Source organism: Acanthopagrus latus, chromosome 19, assembly GCF_904848185.1.
Source record: "Acanthopagrus latus isolate v.2019 chromosome 19, fAcaLat1.1, whole genome shotgun sequence".
NCBI lineage: Eukaryota > Metazoa > Chordata > Actinopteri > Spariformes > Sparidae > Acanthopagrus > Acanthopagrus latus.
The window spans coordinates 11,011,269-11,030,030 of NC_051057.1; the positions used below are offsets into that span (position 1 = coordinate 11,011,269).

General features: G+C 41.9%; 1 protein-coding gene across 15 annotated transcripts in view; it reads left to right on the forward strand.

The window, feature by feature from the left end:
• Positions 1-18,762, forward strand: part of LOC119008593 (trichohyalin-like) — a 100,440-nt gene that overhangs the window by 24,835 nt on the left and 56,843 nt on the right. For 14 of the 15 annotated variants that reach the window (XM_037079076.1, XM_037079065.1, XM_037079064.1 and 11 more), the window contains 2 exons: positions 796-975; positions 2,282-2,551. In XM_037079076.1, coding sequence (XP_036934971.1) covers positions 796-975; positions 2,282-2,551 — 450 coding nt within the window. Of the gene's footprint in view, positions 1-310; positions 976-2,281; positions 2,552-18,762 lie in introns of all 15 variants that reach the window. The other variant, XM_037079079.1, reaches the window with a different exon arrangement.

Here is an 18,762-nt window from a genome sequence, read left to right on the forward strand (position 1 = left end):
CTTGTTCTGCTAATCACATTTCAACAAATGTTGATATATTTTTTCATCCTGCTTGTGTGTTTCTGTTTAACTGGTACGCCTGCAGTGCAGATGCATGGATGGATCTGCTGGCACAGGCACATACGCACGCACACACACACACACACACACACACACACACACACACACACACACACACACACACACACATGCGCATGCACGCACATATGCATGCACATACGCACGCACATGCTAGAGATGATTGCCACAGAAATTCATCTGTATTTGTTAGTAACAGAAATGTCTCTGTATGAACTGAATAATTTCCCAGAATTTGAAGCCCAGAAGACAAGAGGCCCAATTAAAACAACTGTATATCCTTAACAATGGAAACAATACATGCATACATTTGATTCCTTTGAATTTGCCAGTGCAGAATGCTTTTCATCTGTAATTATACATGATTTACTAACATGGTTTCAGTGTTCCCTTTATATAACCGACAGCATTATTATTATTTCATCGTGTTATGTGTTATGCATTCCACTGTGTGTTCTCTGTACAGTCTTACATCGCCACTAAAAAATCATGAGAATTTACGACAAAGATTGCTGTTGTACTTGAGCAGGACTGAATATAAACATTTAAATAAATTAAACTAATGGTAGATGACAGCCTTTTGTTCGGATATAAGTTATTAACATTTAACAGAAGAAAAAGCAGATTAGATCGTTGACTGACAAATGTGAACAAGTAATCAGCTATATTTCCTCCTTTAAAAAGAGTCTTTAACATTTAAATGCCGCCATGGCCCAGACTGCCACACAGGTGCTGGAGAGTAGTGAGCGGCTGGTGCACCTGCAGAGCGAGCTCGCTTGTCTGCAGCGGATCCAGAAAGACAACATGAAGGAGATCGCCGAGAGAGACATCTGCATCACCAGTCTGCGAGCTAACATCGAGCTGCTGCAACAAGAGGGGGCCGACTCGTGTGCTCAGGTGGGCAGAGACGTACCATTTAAAAATACTCCAAACCCACATTTAAAATCCCACTTTAGTAAAAGTATTTCCAGCAACATCTACTGAAAGTATGAAAATGAAAGTACTCACTCTTCTGTAAAATATCACATATGACTGATTCATTAATATTTAACATTCTTAAAATGTTAAAACTGATGCAGGAGTGTGTAATAGGGCTGCCCTGATATCAGATTTTCACTACAAGAATGTCGAGAACAAAATAATTTACAATAACTATATTATTGTGACATGTAAAGATTTTTTAAGAAAGAAATGCTTGCAATCAGATAAATCTTTAACCTTGTTAATGCTGTGTTACGTGGAGCTACGTTTAATTACTCTTTACAGTACAGTTAGGCAGTTTATTTCAGGAGTTTCCCAACCAAGGGGTTGTGACCCCCTCCAAATGGGCGTAATATTTCTGTTAGGGGGTCATGAGAAGAATAATTTTAGAGGATAGAGACAGAAACAAAGTTCTGATGCACAAATCTGTTGGACTTTTCTCAAATCTCTCATCTTTTAACATTTAAAATTAAACCATGTGAGAAGTTCATAGATATCTGAAACATGAAAAGGGGATTTAAGACACGGACTTCAGTTTCAAAATGAGTGGTTACATAATAAAATGCTTTATAAAATGTTACTCAACAGTAACACTTTATAATAACCATCAGCAAAGAAATACTCATTTATGATTTATAGTTAACTTAAGTTAATGGTTATTTCACTGTTGGTAAACAATGATATGTTTTCAAACCATTTGTTAAGCAGCTTGTCATTATAAAGTTGCAACCGATGTTTTAAACACTTTAAATGGTTAATTAGAGCTGTGTAGTTCATCTAGGATCATTTAGATTGCCACTATAAGGTGGCAGCTGATTTTTTTTTTTTTACAAATGCTTAATAGATGTTACATAAAGTGTTTCATTGTTGTTAATGGTTAAATAGCTACTGACTAAAGTCTAATGAGTGCTTTCTGACACTGATGAGTTGGGATTCCTATTTGTACACATCTTCATCCACATGCACAACAGATTCTGCAGATGTAAAAAAAGCTGATGATATAAACATGAACACTGCTCACTAGCTGCCAATCAGTCAATTCAAACTTCTTTTTTTAGCCTCCTTCCTCCCTCCCGTACAGGATGCTGTGCTGCAGTGGGCCTCTTGATGTTTCAGATAAGTTTCCAGATTAAGTGACTGCTACCTCGTTTGTTTTACAGAGTGCAGAGATGTGACTGCCTGCACCCCCCCACCTTTTTCTTTTAATCCTTTCTGACCATAGCTCTCCAAGATGAGTGCGAGAGCAAGGGAGCTTCAGGAGGAGCTGAGGAGAAAAGAGGAGGAATGGAGGCAAAGAGATGACGAACGGAGACTGAAGTATGAAAACGAGCGTCAAAAAGCAGAGGAGAGGACAAGTCACGAGCGACAACAGAGAGAGGAGGAGGAGGAGAAGAAGGAGGAGGAGTGGAAGAGGGGAATGGAGGAGGAGAGAAGGGCCCATGCTGAAGCTGCTAAAAAGTGGGCTGAGAAGGCTGCTCTGTTGAGTTCTGAGGTGAGAATATTAATGCACAAAGTAGATCTTACTGTATCAGACTTCTCAATGATGGAAAACAATGTGTGAACTTAGCCGCAACTAAAAAAAAATCATACTCATATTAGTATACATATTTATACTTAAATATGTTTCCTCATTTTACATTTCCGTATGAAATGATGGTTCAAATGTAAGATGTGTTAAACCAGGGTAAGCTTAAGACACTTATGATCTCAGGTCACAGTATCACACCTACATCATGCCCCTCCTTAATGACTCACCTCATTCAATTAATAACATAACTGACATGTTTGAACTTTTGACACTTCGAGTCACATTTAGTGCAATTCACTCTTCTTAATTGAGCTGTTTCATTATCTTTACTTACGGCAGGAGACAACTTGTTTACCCACATGCATCTACATTACAGAGTATTTTTGTTAAAAAAAAAAAATAAAAAAGCTTCCCAACAAAACACTTCACCTTAATTCAGACCTCAGACACTCCACTCTCCTCCACCCCCACAGCATCCCCCCCTTCCTTCCATCCTGCCATCTCGCCACAACCGCTCCAAATTAATCTGCAAAATATTGATTTGAGGAGCAAGAGGGTGGGGGGAGGGGTGGGGGCGCACGATTGCGGCCGCATATTAATACGAACGGGCCGCTCTTCGTCTCTCCTCTATACTTTAAGATCCTCATATCTTCATAATTGATTAATGTTCCTTTGTGAAGTGGGGATGAATAATACATTAGTGGGCCTGCTGCACCCTCAGGCTGATGAGAAAATGTTTAATTTCAGTAAATGTAGCGCTCCTGCTCTCTTTCTCCCTCTTTCATTTTCCCTTTCTGGTTATTTGTGAGTGTTGGAGTGTGTTTGTGAGTTTTCACTTGTGAGCTGAAGACCAGAGGAGTGCTGTTGATTTGCTTTTTTTGTGTTTACTGTCGGCTTGAAGCGCATGTTAAGCATCACAAACAAAAGGCAGCGTCTGCATTTGCAAACATTAATGAATAAATTGGTGAAATGAGCTCAGTATTGTTCCATTAACTGATATAACTGCAAGAGCTGTGTCACTTTACAAGCCGTTTGCCCTCAAAAAAAAGGGAATCAGCCCTTTGGACATTTTTCTTTTCTGCACACATTGTGTCAGCTACATCGGCTGCTACATTATCCATCAGCAATCAGTGAAAACATGCAAATGTGCCATAAACCCACCTGATGGAGACAAGTATCCTCTTAAACAGCCTGGAAAGGTGCCGGGAGGGTGACATATGTCAGTTGCTGTGACTGGCACAGCCTGACTCGACTCAGCTCATCTGGTTAACAATGCTAATTATGCTAAACAGAAGCCTAATGATGATGATTAGGGATTTAAGAGCGGCAATATGGCAAGCTTGGCGCATGCATGTGTAAGTGTGTGTGTGTGTGTGTGTGTGTGTGTGTGTGAGAGTGCGTGTCTGGGGGGTGTCTGGCACCTGATGGTGAGCATCTGTGTGTGCAGAATAGATAGATGATGGAGTGAAAACACACACACACACACACACACACACACACACACACACACCCACAGGTCTCACTTCATGCCTGCTTAGCGTTGCTTCTTCTTCCATTTGAACTTGTGCCAGTGATGAAGGGGATCTGTACACATGCACAGCTTCTAACATACACCCAGAGCGCTAATTGAATAAATAATACTTATCTGTTAACAAGCATCCTAATTAGTTATGCTAATCAGCCTAGATAACCCAATTAACCTCATAGAGAGAGGCAGGCAGGGCTCCTCTTTGTGTTTGTACGTGGGTGTGGATTTATATGCCTGAGAGCATATCAGAGACACTTAAGAAAACACATTTGCCTAATTAGTTCTCAATGACGTAGACAAGCATTTATGTTTTTTTTTTGTGTCCTTATTGTTCTGCTTTTGAATGCGAGGTAATAGGCTTTTCACGCCGAGGAAATAAGCGGTTTTGAATTCATTCATTCAGGGTGTTTGTTGTTTTTTCCACATGCATATGTGAGGACATATGCATTCCTGCTGCCTTCCGCCAGCTTCTCCCTCAGTTAGATCCACATGGACATGTATATTTTTACAACTATTATGGTAGTTTAAACAGAGTGTGTATTTGTTCAAGAGAATGTCTGCCTGCTCCATTAGTTTATGTCCTTGGAAATACAATTTGGCCTCAAGTTCTCTCCGTTTATTTAAAACCTTCAGTCAGCGTTCCCATCCTAATAGTGAGCCGTGTTTCCTCTCGTTTAGCTTCGCCACTCATTATCCGGGCCATGTGGAGGAGACGGTGTTTAGAGAGGAGTGGGAGAGAGACTTGGAGAGGGACAGCGAGTGATAGAGGGAGGGAGAGAATGAGTAAACGCGAGAGCAACATGGAAAAGAAAAAGACAGAGGGAATCAATGGATGACTGAAGGAGGGAGAATGTATGATTTCTCTTTGAACTTGACCACGACTTCTTGTGCTTCTAATGAATGGCGAGGAGAGAGAGGGGAGGGAAACACCCAGACAAGACTGTCTTTGTTGTGCCTAGGAAAGAGAGAGAGAATACAACAGATTTATGTCTAACAGGAAGTCTCCCACATTTGTGGTGTCACAAGCCGCCCCCTTCCCCGAGTGAGCTGCATGTTCTGGCTTTTAATTAATAGCCAGTTTAAGTTTCTGTGTGCGCACTTGAGTGAATGTTTATATGTACCAGTATTCGTGCACGTGTGTACGCCTGTGTTTGCAACATTCGGCGTGCAGTTTATCGTGTGGAGTATGTAACTGAAAATTAGTTTTGACAGAGCAGCCCTCATATGGTCTGTATGGCTGACAGTGGGAGGGCTTCAATTAAAACACAGTGTCAGGATTTTTTTGAGGTGAGCTGTGCATTGGAGCTGAGACAAGTATCTTTAAAAACTGAGATTTTTTTCTCATCTCAAGGCAAACATCTGTCAGCTACATGCTATCTGTCAAACGGTTTGCCTATTTGTCTGCACGCTCTGATATTTTAAACCTAACCAAGAATTTTGTTGTCTAAACCTTATCAAGTATCGTTGTTGCCTAAACCTAACCAATTATTGTTGTTACCTAACCCAAAAAACTAAAGGCACATTGAAAAAATGCAAAATATACAGGAACCAGTGCCAGTGCATGATGCCCCCAGCTACTGGTGGGCATCGTTTTAACCCCTACCTAACCTAACTTTGACATAAAGCTTAAATACACAGGAAATAATAAGGGAAGTTAGTGTCAAATTGAATCTTAATGATATAAGAATATGTTATATTTTGTTAAGTTAAAATGATAGTCCTGGTGCAACAATATATATGATATTCTGGGTAAAACACCAACAGGGTAACATCAGATTTAACCTAGAAATCTCTATGTCTTTTGTCTCATCTGTGTGGATTGTCCTTGGTTTTCTTTTTCTTTATGAGAGTTTAAGGGCTACCTCAAACTTGACACGCAAAAAAAGAGGGATATGGTATTAAATGCTGCTTCCAACATTAGCACTGGGTCATGGCACATTTGCTAATGTGCTAATGGAATTCACCGCGGTGAGCTAACCTGACATCCAAAGCTTGCACTTCTGTAATGGTTAGACCAAACACTGGATGCCTCTCTGTGCGCTGCGGGTCTTGAACAGAGGGTGAGATGCTAATATTAGCTTAATGCTCACATCAGCTGAGTCATCGCCTCTGTGTCCTTGGCTTATTAACTGATTTAAGACTGATTAGATCAGTCTCACACGAGCATGCGCTGGCACGCACACACGCCAAATTTGAATATCAAAATGGAATTGCTTGACCAATGGAAACTAGATTAATTCAAAATGTTTGCATCAAGGTGTAGGTAAAGCCGATGACTGTGCATATTTTTAATGCACCTTGCAGCATTTAAAGCCATTTATGACATTATCCTAAGCTCATGTTATGCAAACACATCTTGTAAGTCAAAGCCACTTATGTTGAGAATACTTGATGCTTCTTTTTCCTCCTTTGCCTTGATTTGACTTCATGAGATCATCAGCATAGGTATTGATTTTGCACTCCATTTGATAGAGTTTCAGTGAGCTAAACGTGTATACCGCTTCCATAATAACATGCCTCAGTAACATAATAATTATGTTGAGCTTTGTTTCTACACCACTGTGCTGTGCGTGTGCTTTATACCAAAAGCTACAGATAGACATACCTCGGATATGTTTACAGGCCTAGGTAAGAGATTAAAAGAACATGAACTTTTTCTGCAAGGACACACTGTTCACCCGTTTACCACAGCGCTGTTATTTCAACCCCCGACCTGTTAAAGTGTCTCTTCGCTTAGCTGCGTCGAGGTTATGTAAACACATTGGCCAATGCTCCTCTCTCAACAAATGCCACAAATAGCTTTTCTTCTCTCTAGTCTCCAGGAACTGTCAAGAGATTGCACTGTTGCTACCAGGTCAAATCTCCTGACAACCTAACAGCGTGGTGGGTGATGTAAGTTTGGCCTAGAAACCTCCCACATCTCCATTCTTTCTTTGAAAAATCATTTCTATTGTGTGATTGTTGTAGTTAGATGTGAGCACCCATTGCACTCTTTCCATTTGAATGTGTTGCTCAGTTCTTCTGTGAGCTATTTGATCAGCTCAGAACGCAATGTTACACTTTCAGATGGCTGTTCTGGTAAACAAGGGAAAGTTGTTTTGCTGTCTGTTAGAGTTTGAAAGCAGAGTGTCAATTTCACTTAGCACTTTTCATGTTGGATGTGAGGCAGCGAGGAGTGCTCAGCCGATATAAAATGTGTACGTTCGTGTGAGCGTTTCTACCTCTCTTTATGTGTGTGTCGGTGACAGTTCCCTCTCAGGATGTTAATTCCTCTCCTCCCTGTTGTTGTCATGCTTACACCAGCAGTGTCTGCACCGGGGAGACGAAGACATATTGGTGTTAATGAAAAGCCCTCCTAAACTCTCCTCCCCGCATGAATGTTTAAACATGCTTGTCATAACATTCATTCGCTCACACATGACAGCTAGCAACTGCAGCTGCCTTGCTCGCCCTCAATATTTTATCATACCATCTCCCCTAACCCCGCTCTCGCACAATGGCTGTGTGTTAGCAAACTGAATTATAATGACTCAAAACAGGCCGTGTTCAGACTCACTGCCAGCGCAGGCCATACATAATGGATTCCGCAACACCACAGGTCTCATAATGGCACAATTAGTCAATTTTAAATATGGAAGAAAGGGAGAGGCAAATGAACGAAGTGTGGTTACACAAATAGGGACATGAAAACAGAGAAAGGGGCAGATGAGAATAGGACAGAAAGGAAGAATAAGAAAGGAGAGAGGCAAAACAGAACGCAAGGAGGGGACTTGTGTAAAGAAAAGAAAAGAAGAAAGACGCAAAGAAAGAAAGAGAAATCCTCATGTCCATATACTGTATGCTATTCAGGAGTCCCATAACACTGCAGGTCAGCAGTTGTGACCTTGGTGGTTTTGACAGAAGTGGTTCACCATGGTAACGGTTGGTCTGCAACCCTCGGAACACCCCCGCACCCCTCATCACTCCCCAACCTTCCTCGCTGCCTCTCTGCCAATTTGATTGGATGCACAATTGAAATGTCATGCCTCAGCAACGAACATGCACACGCACCAGATCAACCGGACTGAAGCAGCGCAATGAAAAGAACACAGGGTGCGTCGCACAAGTCAAAATGAGAGAAACCAGAGACAAAAGTAACACGCTAAGACGGGAGAAAGGGTTTCATTGAGCTTTGTATCACGGTGGTATTTCAGATAGCAGGAAAAAGTGGGGTTAACATTGTGTGGTGGGCGAGGAGACATAGGCACAGAGCATCAAAGCAGAGAGGCTTGTCGTAGCCGCTGAATACAGAATCAAATGAATATTAATGCGGAACCAATTACCTCAGGGAAATGTTGTCTGTAGGTTAGCTTTGCTAACGCATGTGTCTCACCTTTAGCAAAGTGGAAGCAGCGGGGGGGAAAGCCTGGAGGGTGGACAGGACTGATGTATTCGTTTTCCTCCTAACAAGCTTGTCTACCCCTGCTAAAATAGAATTGTCCACCACACAGCTCCTCCCCACCCCTCTGCTTATTTCACCAAGATGCAAACTGCATTTTTTTTTGTATGAATTATGGAGAGAGTGTGATACAATTCTTCAACAACGCCTATGGCAAAGAGGGAGCTAATATGGGGGCCATTCCTGATCATGCTGTTTGTTTGCAAAGATTTGATGATCAGCAAAAATATATTTCATGGGTGTTTAGTCACGATATTGGCTATTTTTGGTCAAGATCAAACTTGGTTAAATAACAGCACTTTTATGCATAAAATGAGCCAACAGACAAAAAAAATTGATTTTTAAGCCCCCGAGAAGCACATTTTCCTTTCATTTGTCATGTGTAGAGCTGCAACTATCGTAATTTTCATTGTGGAGCAGGTGTTTTGTCTACAAAATATCAGAATATTATAAAAAAAAAATGTTGATCAGTGTCACCTGAAGCCCCAAATGATGTCCTCAAATGTCTAGTTTTATTCACAATCCAAAGATATTCAGTTTACTGTCATAGAGGAGTACAAGAGAAGAAACCAGAACATTTTTACATTTAAGAACCTTGACATTTTTTAAAAAAACTTTTTTTCTAATTGAAGATTTATAAACTGATTTATTGTTTATCAAAATAGTTACTTATTAATTCAATAGTTGACAGCTAATCAATTGATTGATAAATCTGTAGTCATCAGCACATTCAACAATTACAAGTCCCCTATTTTTCCTCCGGGGCTCTGTACAGGCGACGTGCATACTATCTTATTGTGGGAGCAGCTTAGCCCGTTGCACCACTGATCTGTGCAGGTCTCTAGCTGCCACTGATCTGCATAAGTGACTGTGCCACACTTAAAGCCGATGGCTCCTTAAAGCCCCTTCTAAATCAGTGTTAAAGCCTTGATAATAGACCTCACTGACCAATTGATTGGCCTTCATATGTTTACAGCTCACTTTAATTGCCTCAAAAATACCATTTATCAGCCATGTGTGTCCGTGTATGCATGTATGTGTGTGTGCAAGCATGCCTGTCCATCGACAAAAAGGCATATTGATTTATCAGCATCGGGATTTGTCCCGTTCACCGTACATAAAACCCCTGCGTATGTGCTGTTCAAAATGGGAAATGGCCCCATCGATTTCCTTAAGTTGGAGCCCAAATGCTAAAGATTTTTGGATAAGCTTTCTCATTATTTAAGCTGAAATCAATAGGGGAGAGCACGGGTCTAATGAATGAACGGGCCACAGATCAGATGGGGTGTGCTCATCCCTGGCCTGTCCTGGTCGATCTGTGTGGGTGCATGAGAGTGTGTGTGTGTGTGTGTGTGTGTGTGTGTGTGTGTGTGTGTGTGTGTGTGTGTGTGTGTGTGTGTGTGTGTGTGTAAAAGAGACGGACAGAGAGAGAGAGAGAGAGCGAGAGAGAGAGAGAGAGAGAGAGAGAGAGAGACAGAACCTGTGTATTTGTGCATCACAAAGCTTTTTCTTTGACACAAAAACTCACACTGTAGGTCCATCTTATCTTTATTTTCATTCTGTTAATTTGACCAACCTCCATTTAGTCTTGTTCCACACTGTCCCTTTTTGAACCTCAGATGCCCTAAATCGTGACCAACACATACAGTATATGAAATGTAATCACCCTGCATCTTAACTAAGCTTTGAAGTAGGTTATATAGGGATTATTGCGTTGTCATTCTTCAAATACTATTGAGCCGTTTCCCGTCACAGTCACTCTGTCTCTCCGAGGTTGGAAGGTCAGCAGGAAGCAGGTGGAGCGACAGGGGGCTGTCAGTCGCACCAGACGAATGAGACAAAAAAGACAAGAAAAAAAACATTCACTGCAGTCACGTGTGTCCTTACCCTTAGCTTGCAAATTGACTTCACAGCCTGGAAAAAAGAAAAAAAAAATTATAAATGCAATGAAAATTCATCACCTGGTCTCATCTGGCCTCATAAGGCCTAGTTTCCCCATGGGGGTCAGTTCAGCATGATCTTATCTTCTTCACCCACATCCAAGGGGGAAATAAATGATAAAATTAAACATACGCAACCACAGTAAATACAGCGAGTGATCATGGGAGTGACCCAGAAGTGAAGGTTTGAAAATCAAAATAATTCCTCACAGTCAACACCTACAAATGAAATCTAGATTAAACATAAATCTGCATGGGAACAAAATATGTGGTGCATGTGCCTATGTGTCTGCTGGTGAAACCAAAAGTGCAGCTGGAGACAAATAAATACACACACACACACCACACACACACACACACACACACATTTGCACACAGACCCAGCCACCCCTCCCAACCGCAGCCCTTTTGGCTGACTTTTCCGTTTTTCCACTCTCCATTCTTTCCACACTTCTGAAGTATGAAAATGATACAGAGGGGTGTATCTCTAGGAAATTGTCTTTGGCCGCGCACGCAGACGCTGCCTTTCATAGCACATTTACCAGACAACTGTTAAGGCTTTCACTTTGTGGTTCGGCCAGCTCATGAAATTAATTGCAATAATTAGCTGCAGCTGATACTGCAGACAGTTGTCGTGCAGCTGGCGAAACTGAAACTCGACAGCTAAGAATTAGAAGCTTGCAGACATTAAAAGCAAAAGAAAAGCAGTAAAATGATGATATTGTAATGATGAAATACAACATACTTGTGAATTTGTCTTCTTAACAACTGCAGTATTCAGTGGATTTGTGCCATGTGGCAGTCATTTTTGCATATAAACAATATCAACAAAGAAGGAGACTCCGGAGCGCAAATATCACTAACCAGCCCAATTTCCAAATAGTAAACTCCCGGTCGCTTCCCTTCCCTCCCCTCTAAGGTGTCCCGCCTTTTCAACTCATAAATATGGAAGGCGAAAGATGATGAGATTCACGGACAGGAAAGGAATCAAAATCTATTGTTGCGTGTCCTTTTCCCCGTGTAAAGTTTGGATTAAATGTCACACATTAGCATGTGAACTTTTAAATGAGCTTGTTTGCTCTCCGCGGTGTGGGCCATGTAAATACCCATCTTGAGTATGGAATGGGGGATTGCTTCGTTTGCGGACGGGGCTTCACAAGAATTGGGGAGTGTAGGACATATTTTAGTGTTGCACCGGCAATTAAGGTCGCAGCAAGGGACTGGAGTGCCAAACAGCTCTATTGACTGGCTGCGTCTGGCTGGTGTTCCACACCTGAAGTGGCAGATAGTGGCAGATGGGAAAGCTCCCTGATGGCTACGGCTTCTGGTGATTTGAGGGAAGGAGATGATTGACAGTCACCCCCGAAATGAGATGATTGACATGCACTGTCGAAATGAATCTGCTCATGAGCAGATGCAGGTGTAAGTGGAAAGAAATATGTGTGTGCAAATGTGGATACGGGTACATTGGTGTCGCTCTTAGATATTGATAATCAAAGAATTCACACAAGAGCTCCCGTATTTAAATTTTTGGGATCAATATTTAAAACATAAATATGCTCAGATATCACTTTTGTTTAAATGAACGTCAGTGCAGTACACTGTGTTTCACAATGTGTCAGGATGATGTGCGTATTTGTGTGCACACACGACTTTGAAAGATATTTGATCGCAACCAAACCCCATCCTATATTTGCACGTTTTCTTTTTTTTTTTCATTGACTATGATTCTCTTTGTTTTAGAATGTAAGGCTGCTTATTTATTGACATAATTTCCTCTCAGTGAAGGGCTTGTGTCTGTAAAACACATTAAAATCATAATGCAATCTTTGCTAACCCAGGAGCAACGTTATTGTTCTATTATACTCACCGAACAACAGCACTGCAGCCTGTTTATCAATCCAATATCTCATAATGTGCTCTCTGCTGCCTGGTCATTTTGAATATAAAAAGATCTCACACTGTTATTGTACCATATTTCCTATATTTAGTATTAATCTCTTGTTCTGACATGAGTCTGACACATCCAATATGATATTTGATTAGTTGTTGGGTTTTTTTGTTAGCTTTTTTTCATAGTCTCCAGGTGATATTGGATACATGTGCAGAGCTGGTATTATGTTGGCTATTTCATCTGGGTATAAAAATGATTTAGTGTGTACTCAGCACGCAGTGTCATTGACTAGCTTTAATTTCACTGCAAGGGTGGGCTTTATTACTCTGCTACTCTCTGAATGCGTGTGTGTGTGTGTACGTGTGTGCCTGCGTGCGTGTGTGTGAGAGAAGGAAAGAGAAAGAATAGTGTATCTCTGCCTTTATGTTAGTGTGTTTTCATGCTTGCTGTTGTAGCAGCATGCCACACCTGTGCGCACACATGCGCTCGTGCATATATCTCCATACACCTCTTTACACCTGCTCTATAACCAGCATCTTCAGCATGTAATTACCATTCGGTGGCAGAATCAACTGAACCAACACGTGGAACAGCTCTCACATCACACTTCGGGCCGAACCGGTGGTCCCAGTGCAAGAAACAGAGGGGGCTCCACTTTGCCGTGACAAACCTTACTTCTGATCAAATGCTACAGAGCCATAATCATGTTTGTGCCACTGAATTCTTTAACCTTTCCATGACCCCGCTGAATGCCAGCGGCCCAATCATAGAACCTAATTGAATCTGCTCGGCGGCGCCCCCCCGACTGATGAAAAAATAAAATTGGAGGTGAAAAATGAATACAGCAGCAAAGAGAGAGAGAGAGAGAAATGGAGGGAGGTGATGCTGGAAGTGGTGGTGGGAGGGGGTGTGGAGGTGGGGGTGGGACTTCAGTTTTATAAATACACAGATGTGCTCGCAAACACACACCCAGACACGAACACACACAGTCACACCTTTTTCAATCCCGCCGGAGAGTGGGGAGTGGGAAAATGACGGAGAGAAGAAGGGAAGGAGGGAGAGGTTGGGCCCAGGTTTCTCATTACCCCCTCGGCCCATTCGGAGGATATTCCTATAAGATAATCTGATTTATTTGCAATTTTCCTTTAAGCGGCTTAGTGTTTACCTCCAAGATTAATATTTTTCTCTGTTATTAATATCAGACTGTAATTAGGAGTGATGTGTCTCGCTCGGCACAGTTCCGTGGCCGCCAGGCAGCTCGCTGGATGAAACTCTTGTTGCAACTCTGTGATCCTGTTTCACAAGACAAAAAAAAAAAAAAAGCGAGAAAAGAGAAGGAAGTTTTTAAAGGAGGAAAGAGGCTGCAGGGCGGTGATGCAGAATTACAATTGCGGCATACCTGTCTTTGTGTCTACGGGTGCGTGCGCTTTTGTGTGAGCCCCGTCTGTGGGTGCAGGACCATGCAAACGTGCGAGTGTGTATTCGGCTGGTTTATGTGCGTGCGTGTGTGACAGTGTGATGGTGCCCTCTGATTGATAAGGTGTCTGTGCCGGCTGCAGATTGCTCTTGCTGATTGCTTCTGAGAGCTCCAGCTGATTTATAATCAGAGCAGGATGAAGGATTGAGCTGTGGATTGCTTATCTGTTTAGCCCCCCTCACAACATAAACTGACAAATTATCATGTTGAACACACTCACGCACACACACACGTAGGCGCACGCGGGCACACGTGAAGAAAAAAAAAGTAATAATGAGGACCTTCTTATTAAACACACGCAGACACACTGTCATATAAACGTAATTTTTGCGGACGCACACACACACACGCGCACGCACACACAACAGCCGGCCACACGGCACGTAAACAGGTTTACTCATCAGCACAGTCACATTATCATGATTGCCCAAAAGAGAGCAATCAGTCTCATTTGTTTACATGTCAGCATCAGATGCAAGTCAAGTTAAGTTGCAATTAACTTGTTTTATGCACTTAGAGTTTTTGATTTGCTCCATGCTGAAGAATTATTTCGAAGATTCTACACCAATGATCAAGGGTGTGTTTTTATTTTTTTTCTTTTTATTTAACACACATCTCCTTTGCTGATTTTTAACAGCTTCTGCATCTGCATAATCACATCCTTAACGTCTTCACTGCGGGAAGAGTGGCTGAAAGTAACAAACACAGACTTTTTCTTCGTAACAGGTGCGACGGGTTATGACTGTGTTTAAACTATTGTATTTATGTGGTATAACCAAAGTAGGTGTTTGTTGTTTTTCGATAAAGACGCTGGCATATTATGTGAGACTAATTCCACTTGGCAAGCCAGAGTACAAGCCAGCAGGTTTAAATGCTGACAGGTTTAGTATGCCCTATGGCACTGTGACAGTTCTGTGAGAGTGTTTGTGTGAGTGTGTGTGTGTGTGTGTGTGTGTGTGTGTGTGTATGTTTCTCTGCGTCTTGCTGTCTTTCTCTCTCTTGCCATTCTTACCTGTCTGTCTGATCATCTGTTACTTTCTCTCTTTTCACCACAGTTGTTTGTAAATGCGTGGTGACAGAATCACGGAAGAAGCACAAAAAAAAAAAACACAAAGTACAGGGGCACTTGTTATACGCACATGCACGCACGCACATACACACACATTACACACACACTGACGAATGGCAGCAATTAGATGGGGAAACCAAGCATGTGAGGACAGAGGAGCGCTGAGGGGCTGCAACCGCTGTACGGAACGTGTGTGTGCACGTGCTGTACATGTTTGTGTGTGTTTGGAAGGGTTTTTATCCTTCTAATGCGCCATCCATCTGTCTAAATATCAACACTGTCTCATATGTCACCGGACAGTGGCAGTGGCGGGGTGCAGTGCGGTGTGGGGCGTTAACATTTGCAATCAAGGACCAAATGAGAAATACACTGGACTACAACATTATCACTTTGCAAAAATTAATTGCTCTCGGGACTAAAGCTGGAAGAAAAAAAGGCTTCTGTTTTTGGCAGCAGCCACACTTTCTGTACAACAACATTAGGAAAACGCTACAGACAGAGCAGAATATAAATGCTTGTACTTTCTGTTTTCTCCTGCTCTGGTTCCACGAGTTGTTTAACCTATTGACACTGAGACCTTGAGTTTTCTTAGTCCCTCTACTCGCTTCCAATTGGAAAAATAACCTTCCAGCTCCAGTCGGAGCAGCAGCCACTTCTCATCTTTCCCTTTTAATGTGAGAATTCATCTGTTCAAGAAGTTCCTCACAGCCGCCCCTAAATCAATGACATCTGTATCAACTCCAGTTGCAGCGTAATAAACAAACTCTATACTTCCTAGTCCGCTGTCTTTCCTCGGATTTCCCTGTTTTTATTGAACATTTTGATGGCTTTTTTTTCACCCACATATTGCCATAGGTGTAATGTACAGGTAATACGGTCTCGTCTCTTAATCATTTTCAGGCCTTCTTTTTATCTCCTGTTTCATATTTTTTCCAACCCTGTGTGAGTGCTGGATGAGACGGCAGCGCTGAGCTGCATATTTGAAAGTTACTATTCATAATATACAGTAGTCAAGTAATAAAACAAAGTCAAGTCAAGCCAGATTTATTTATATAAAAAGATTAAAGAAACATTGTGCAAACTGTGTTCATAACAAACATTTTAGACTAACTCATATTGACAACACCAGTGGCTTGTTTCCCAGGCTTTACAGATGTGAAGACGGCTACACACAATCCAACTTTCCTAAAACATATCACGTGTCTGTCAGGGTTTTTTTTTCTTTTATTCCAAGTATCTACAGAGAGTGTGATGTGTGTGGGAGCACATTTATGTGGGTTTGCGTTATTAACGGTTTTGCCTTCATGCCAACATTTTGCATGTCTGATTTATTCCCCCCTCCATGGGATCATGCAGATTTTACAAGCAGGTGAATGTGTGTGTGTGTGTGTGTGTGTGTGTGTGTGTGTGTGTGTATGTGCGTGAGCGCGTGTACAGATTTGTATTTATGACCAGAGGAGATGTGGGTTAGACACAGCTACTGATGAATTACCTCACTTCTGATTGCTTATATCACAAATCATCCCCACATTATAACCCTTCTCGTGCAAATAAGTGGCACTGTGTGTGTGTGTGTGTGTGTGTGTAAGCAAGTGTGAGAGAGGGCATGAATACATGTGTCCAAAAAATAATGCAAGCTGTTATTTACATATAGACAAAATGTACACTCTGAGTTCATATATTTAGCTCATCTGTATTATCTTTGTGTGTGTGTTATGAATGAGTGTATGTGTGTGTGCATGTGTGTGGTAACCCTGTATCGCTGGTGAGCTCATTTCTCTCAGAAATCAAAGTTAAATGGGTCATCTATCATGAGAATATGTGACTGGGACACTTGTCTCTGCCACGCATGTGTGCGTGCGCGTGCGTGCAAATATGCACACAAATGCAAGGTGTGTGGTGCAAGGGCAGCAATGTGCGCTTTTGCAGCCGTATGCACCCTCTTGCGCGTGTCTGTGTGTACGCGTGTGCAGTATGTGGCGGCCACTTGTCTTTGCCTGTGCTATGATTAATGGTTTACATTGGGCTGTTCAGCCATGCATGTTTCTTGGTTTATCGTTTTATGCTGTCTCCAATTAAAGCTCCATAACTTGAGTGATGGCTTCACGCCAGTGTCCGTCAATAGAGGCCATCAGCGACCTTATGTATTCAGGATATGGAAGCCACACACTAACTAATATCCTCTTGTGTCGGAGCCAGTGGGCAGTCTATCTGTGTGTGCGAATATGCAGATGTGTGTGTGTGTGTGTGCGCGCGCGTGCACACGCGTGCATGTAAAGTGATAAATATCGATTTTAACTGATCTAGCCAATAACCCTCTCAAGTAAATCTAGTTTAACTTCTTAAAATTGTAGCTTAAAACAAATGAAATGAATTGTCAGAGGGGTAAAATAATACCACTTCTTTAATTTAATCAATATCAATCATCAAGTCAGTTAATCGTCCTGAACAAGTGGAATCTCCTCATCTTTCTTCCTTTCTTTAAAGTCTTTATGCAGGAATAACTAGAGTAATTCATGCAGTGTATCTTTGTGTCACCATAAGCGTGTGGAGGCCTGTCTGTGTCAGGAAACTGGTAGGTGATACATACGTCTGGACACGTGAGCTTGCTCATGTGTGCACCACGCGATCATGCACGCGCGACGCAATATCATTTCACGCAATATTATTTCTCATATAGCCGTAATGACATTAGGCCGATATGTTGATTATACTGTCGGCAAACAGCAGCCTGCTGATTGGGTTAGCATATTACCTTATATCACATCTCTCCATTCATCCCTTTGTTTTTTTTTGTTTTTTTTTATTGCCCTCATTTTTCCAAATCACTTCCCACTTCCCCAGTTTCCTGGGCGAGGTTCCAGGCTATGCAAGCAGGTGATGTGGAGTAATATGATGATGGGAACGCACAACAATGCAAGAAAGGAGAAAACTAGAACCCGAGAGCAGCTGTTGTTGTTGTTGTTGTTGTTACATGTGTGAACGGAAGACAAAGCCTAGTTGTGGGATAGTAGCGTGTTAACTTATGTTCAAATACAAGGGGGTTAATGAATATTTAATCACGCTGACAAATGCACAAAATGTGTGTGTGATGATTTCTGGTCAGCATGTGTTTTGAATAAAGGATGGCGTAAAGTGCGAGCAGAAAAATAGGGTGTGATTTAGTGAAGACCTCGACTAAGTATGGGGGTAGGGAGGCAGAAGGCAGAGAGATATTTCAGACTGGGCTACTCAGATTGTTAGAGAGACTGAGATTTCATTTGTGGCTGGGACATTGAGTGATGACACCCGCGGTGTGTGTCTGTCCGTGTGTTTGGTGTGGCTGCACACACCAAATGTTATTGTATGTATGTATATGTGTGTTGCACAAACTGCAGGGTTGCTCTCAGGACTGTTTGTGTATTTTTTCTCTGTGTGTCTGTTACCTCTTAAACACAAGCCCATAAATGGTACAGCACGGCAGCAAAAATCAAAATCAGGGAGAAACACACTGCAGCCGTATAGATTCACCTCTCTGCTCCTTCTCCCTGGCCAACGTGTACACACAAACAATCATATACGCTCAAACATCACTATTAACTAGCAGGAAACAAACACTACACAAAACGCCGTGGGCAATATTTATGGTACAAACAGAGACTATTGGGCACGAGCATGTCTAACTGTCAAGATAGGAAATTTCACCGCAAATTACCAATGGCGTTATTCGATATTTGCACCGCATGTGCAGGTAATGATTTAGCCATGCGTGGTGTACAGTAGGACACACAGGCAGCGAATGGAAACAAGATAACAATAACAATAACTCACATCAGCCATCCCTAATATA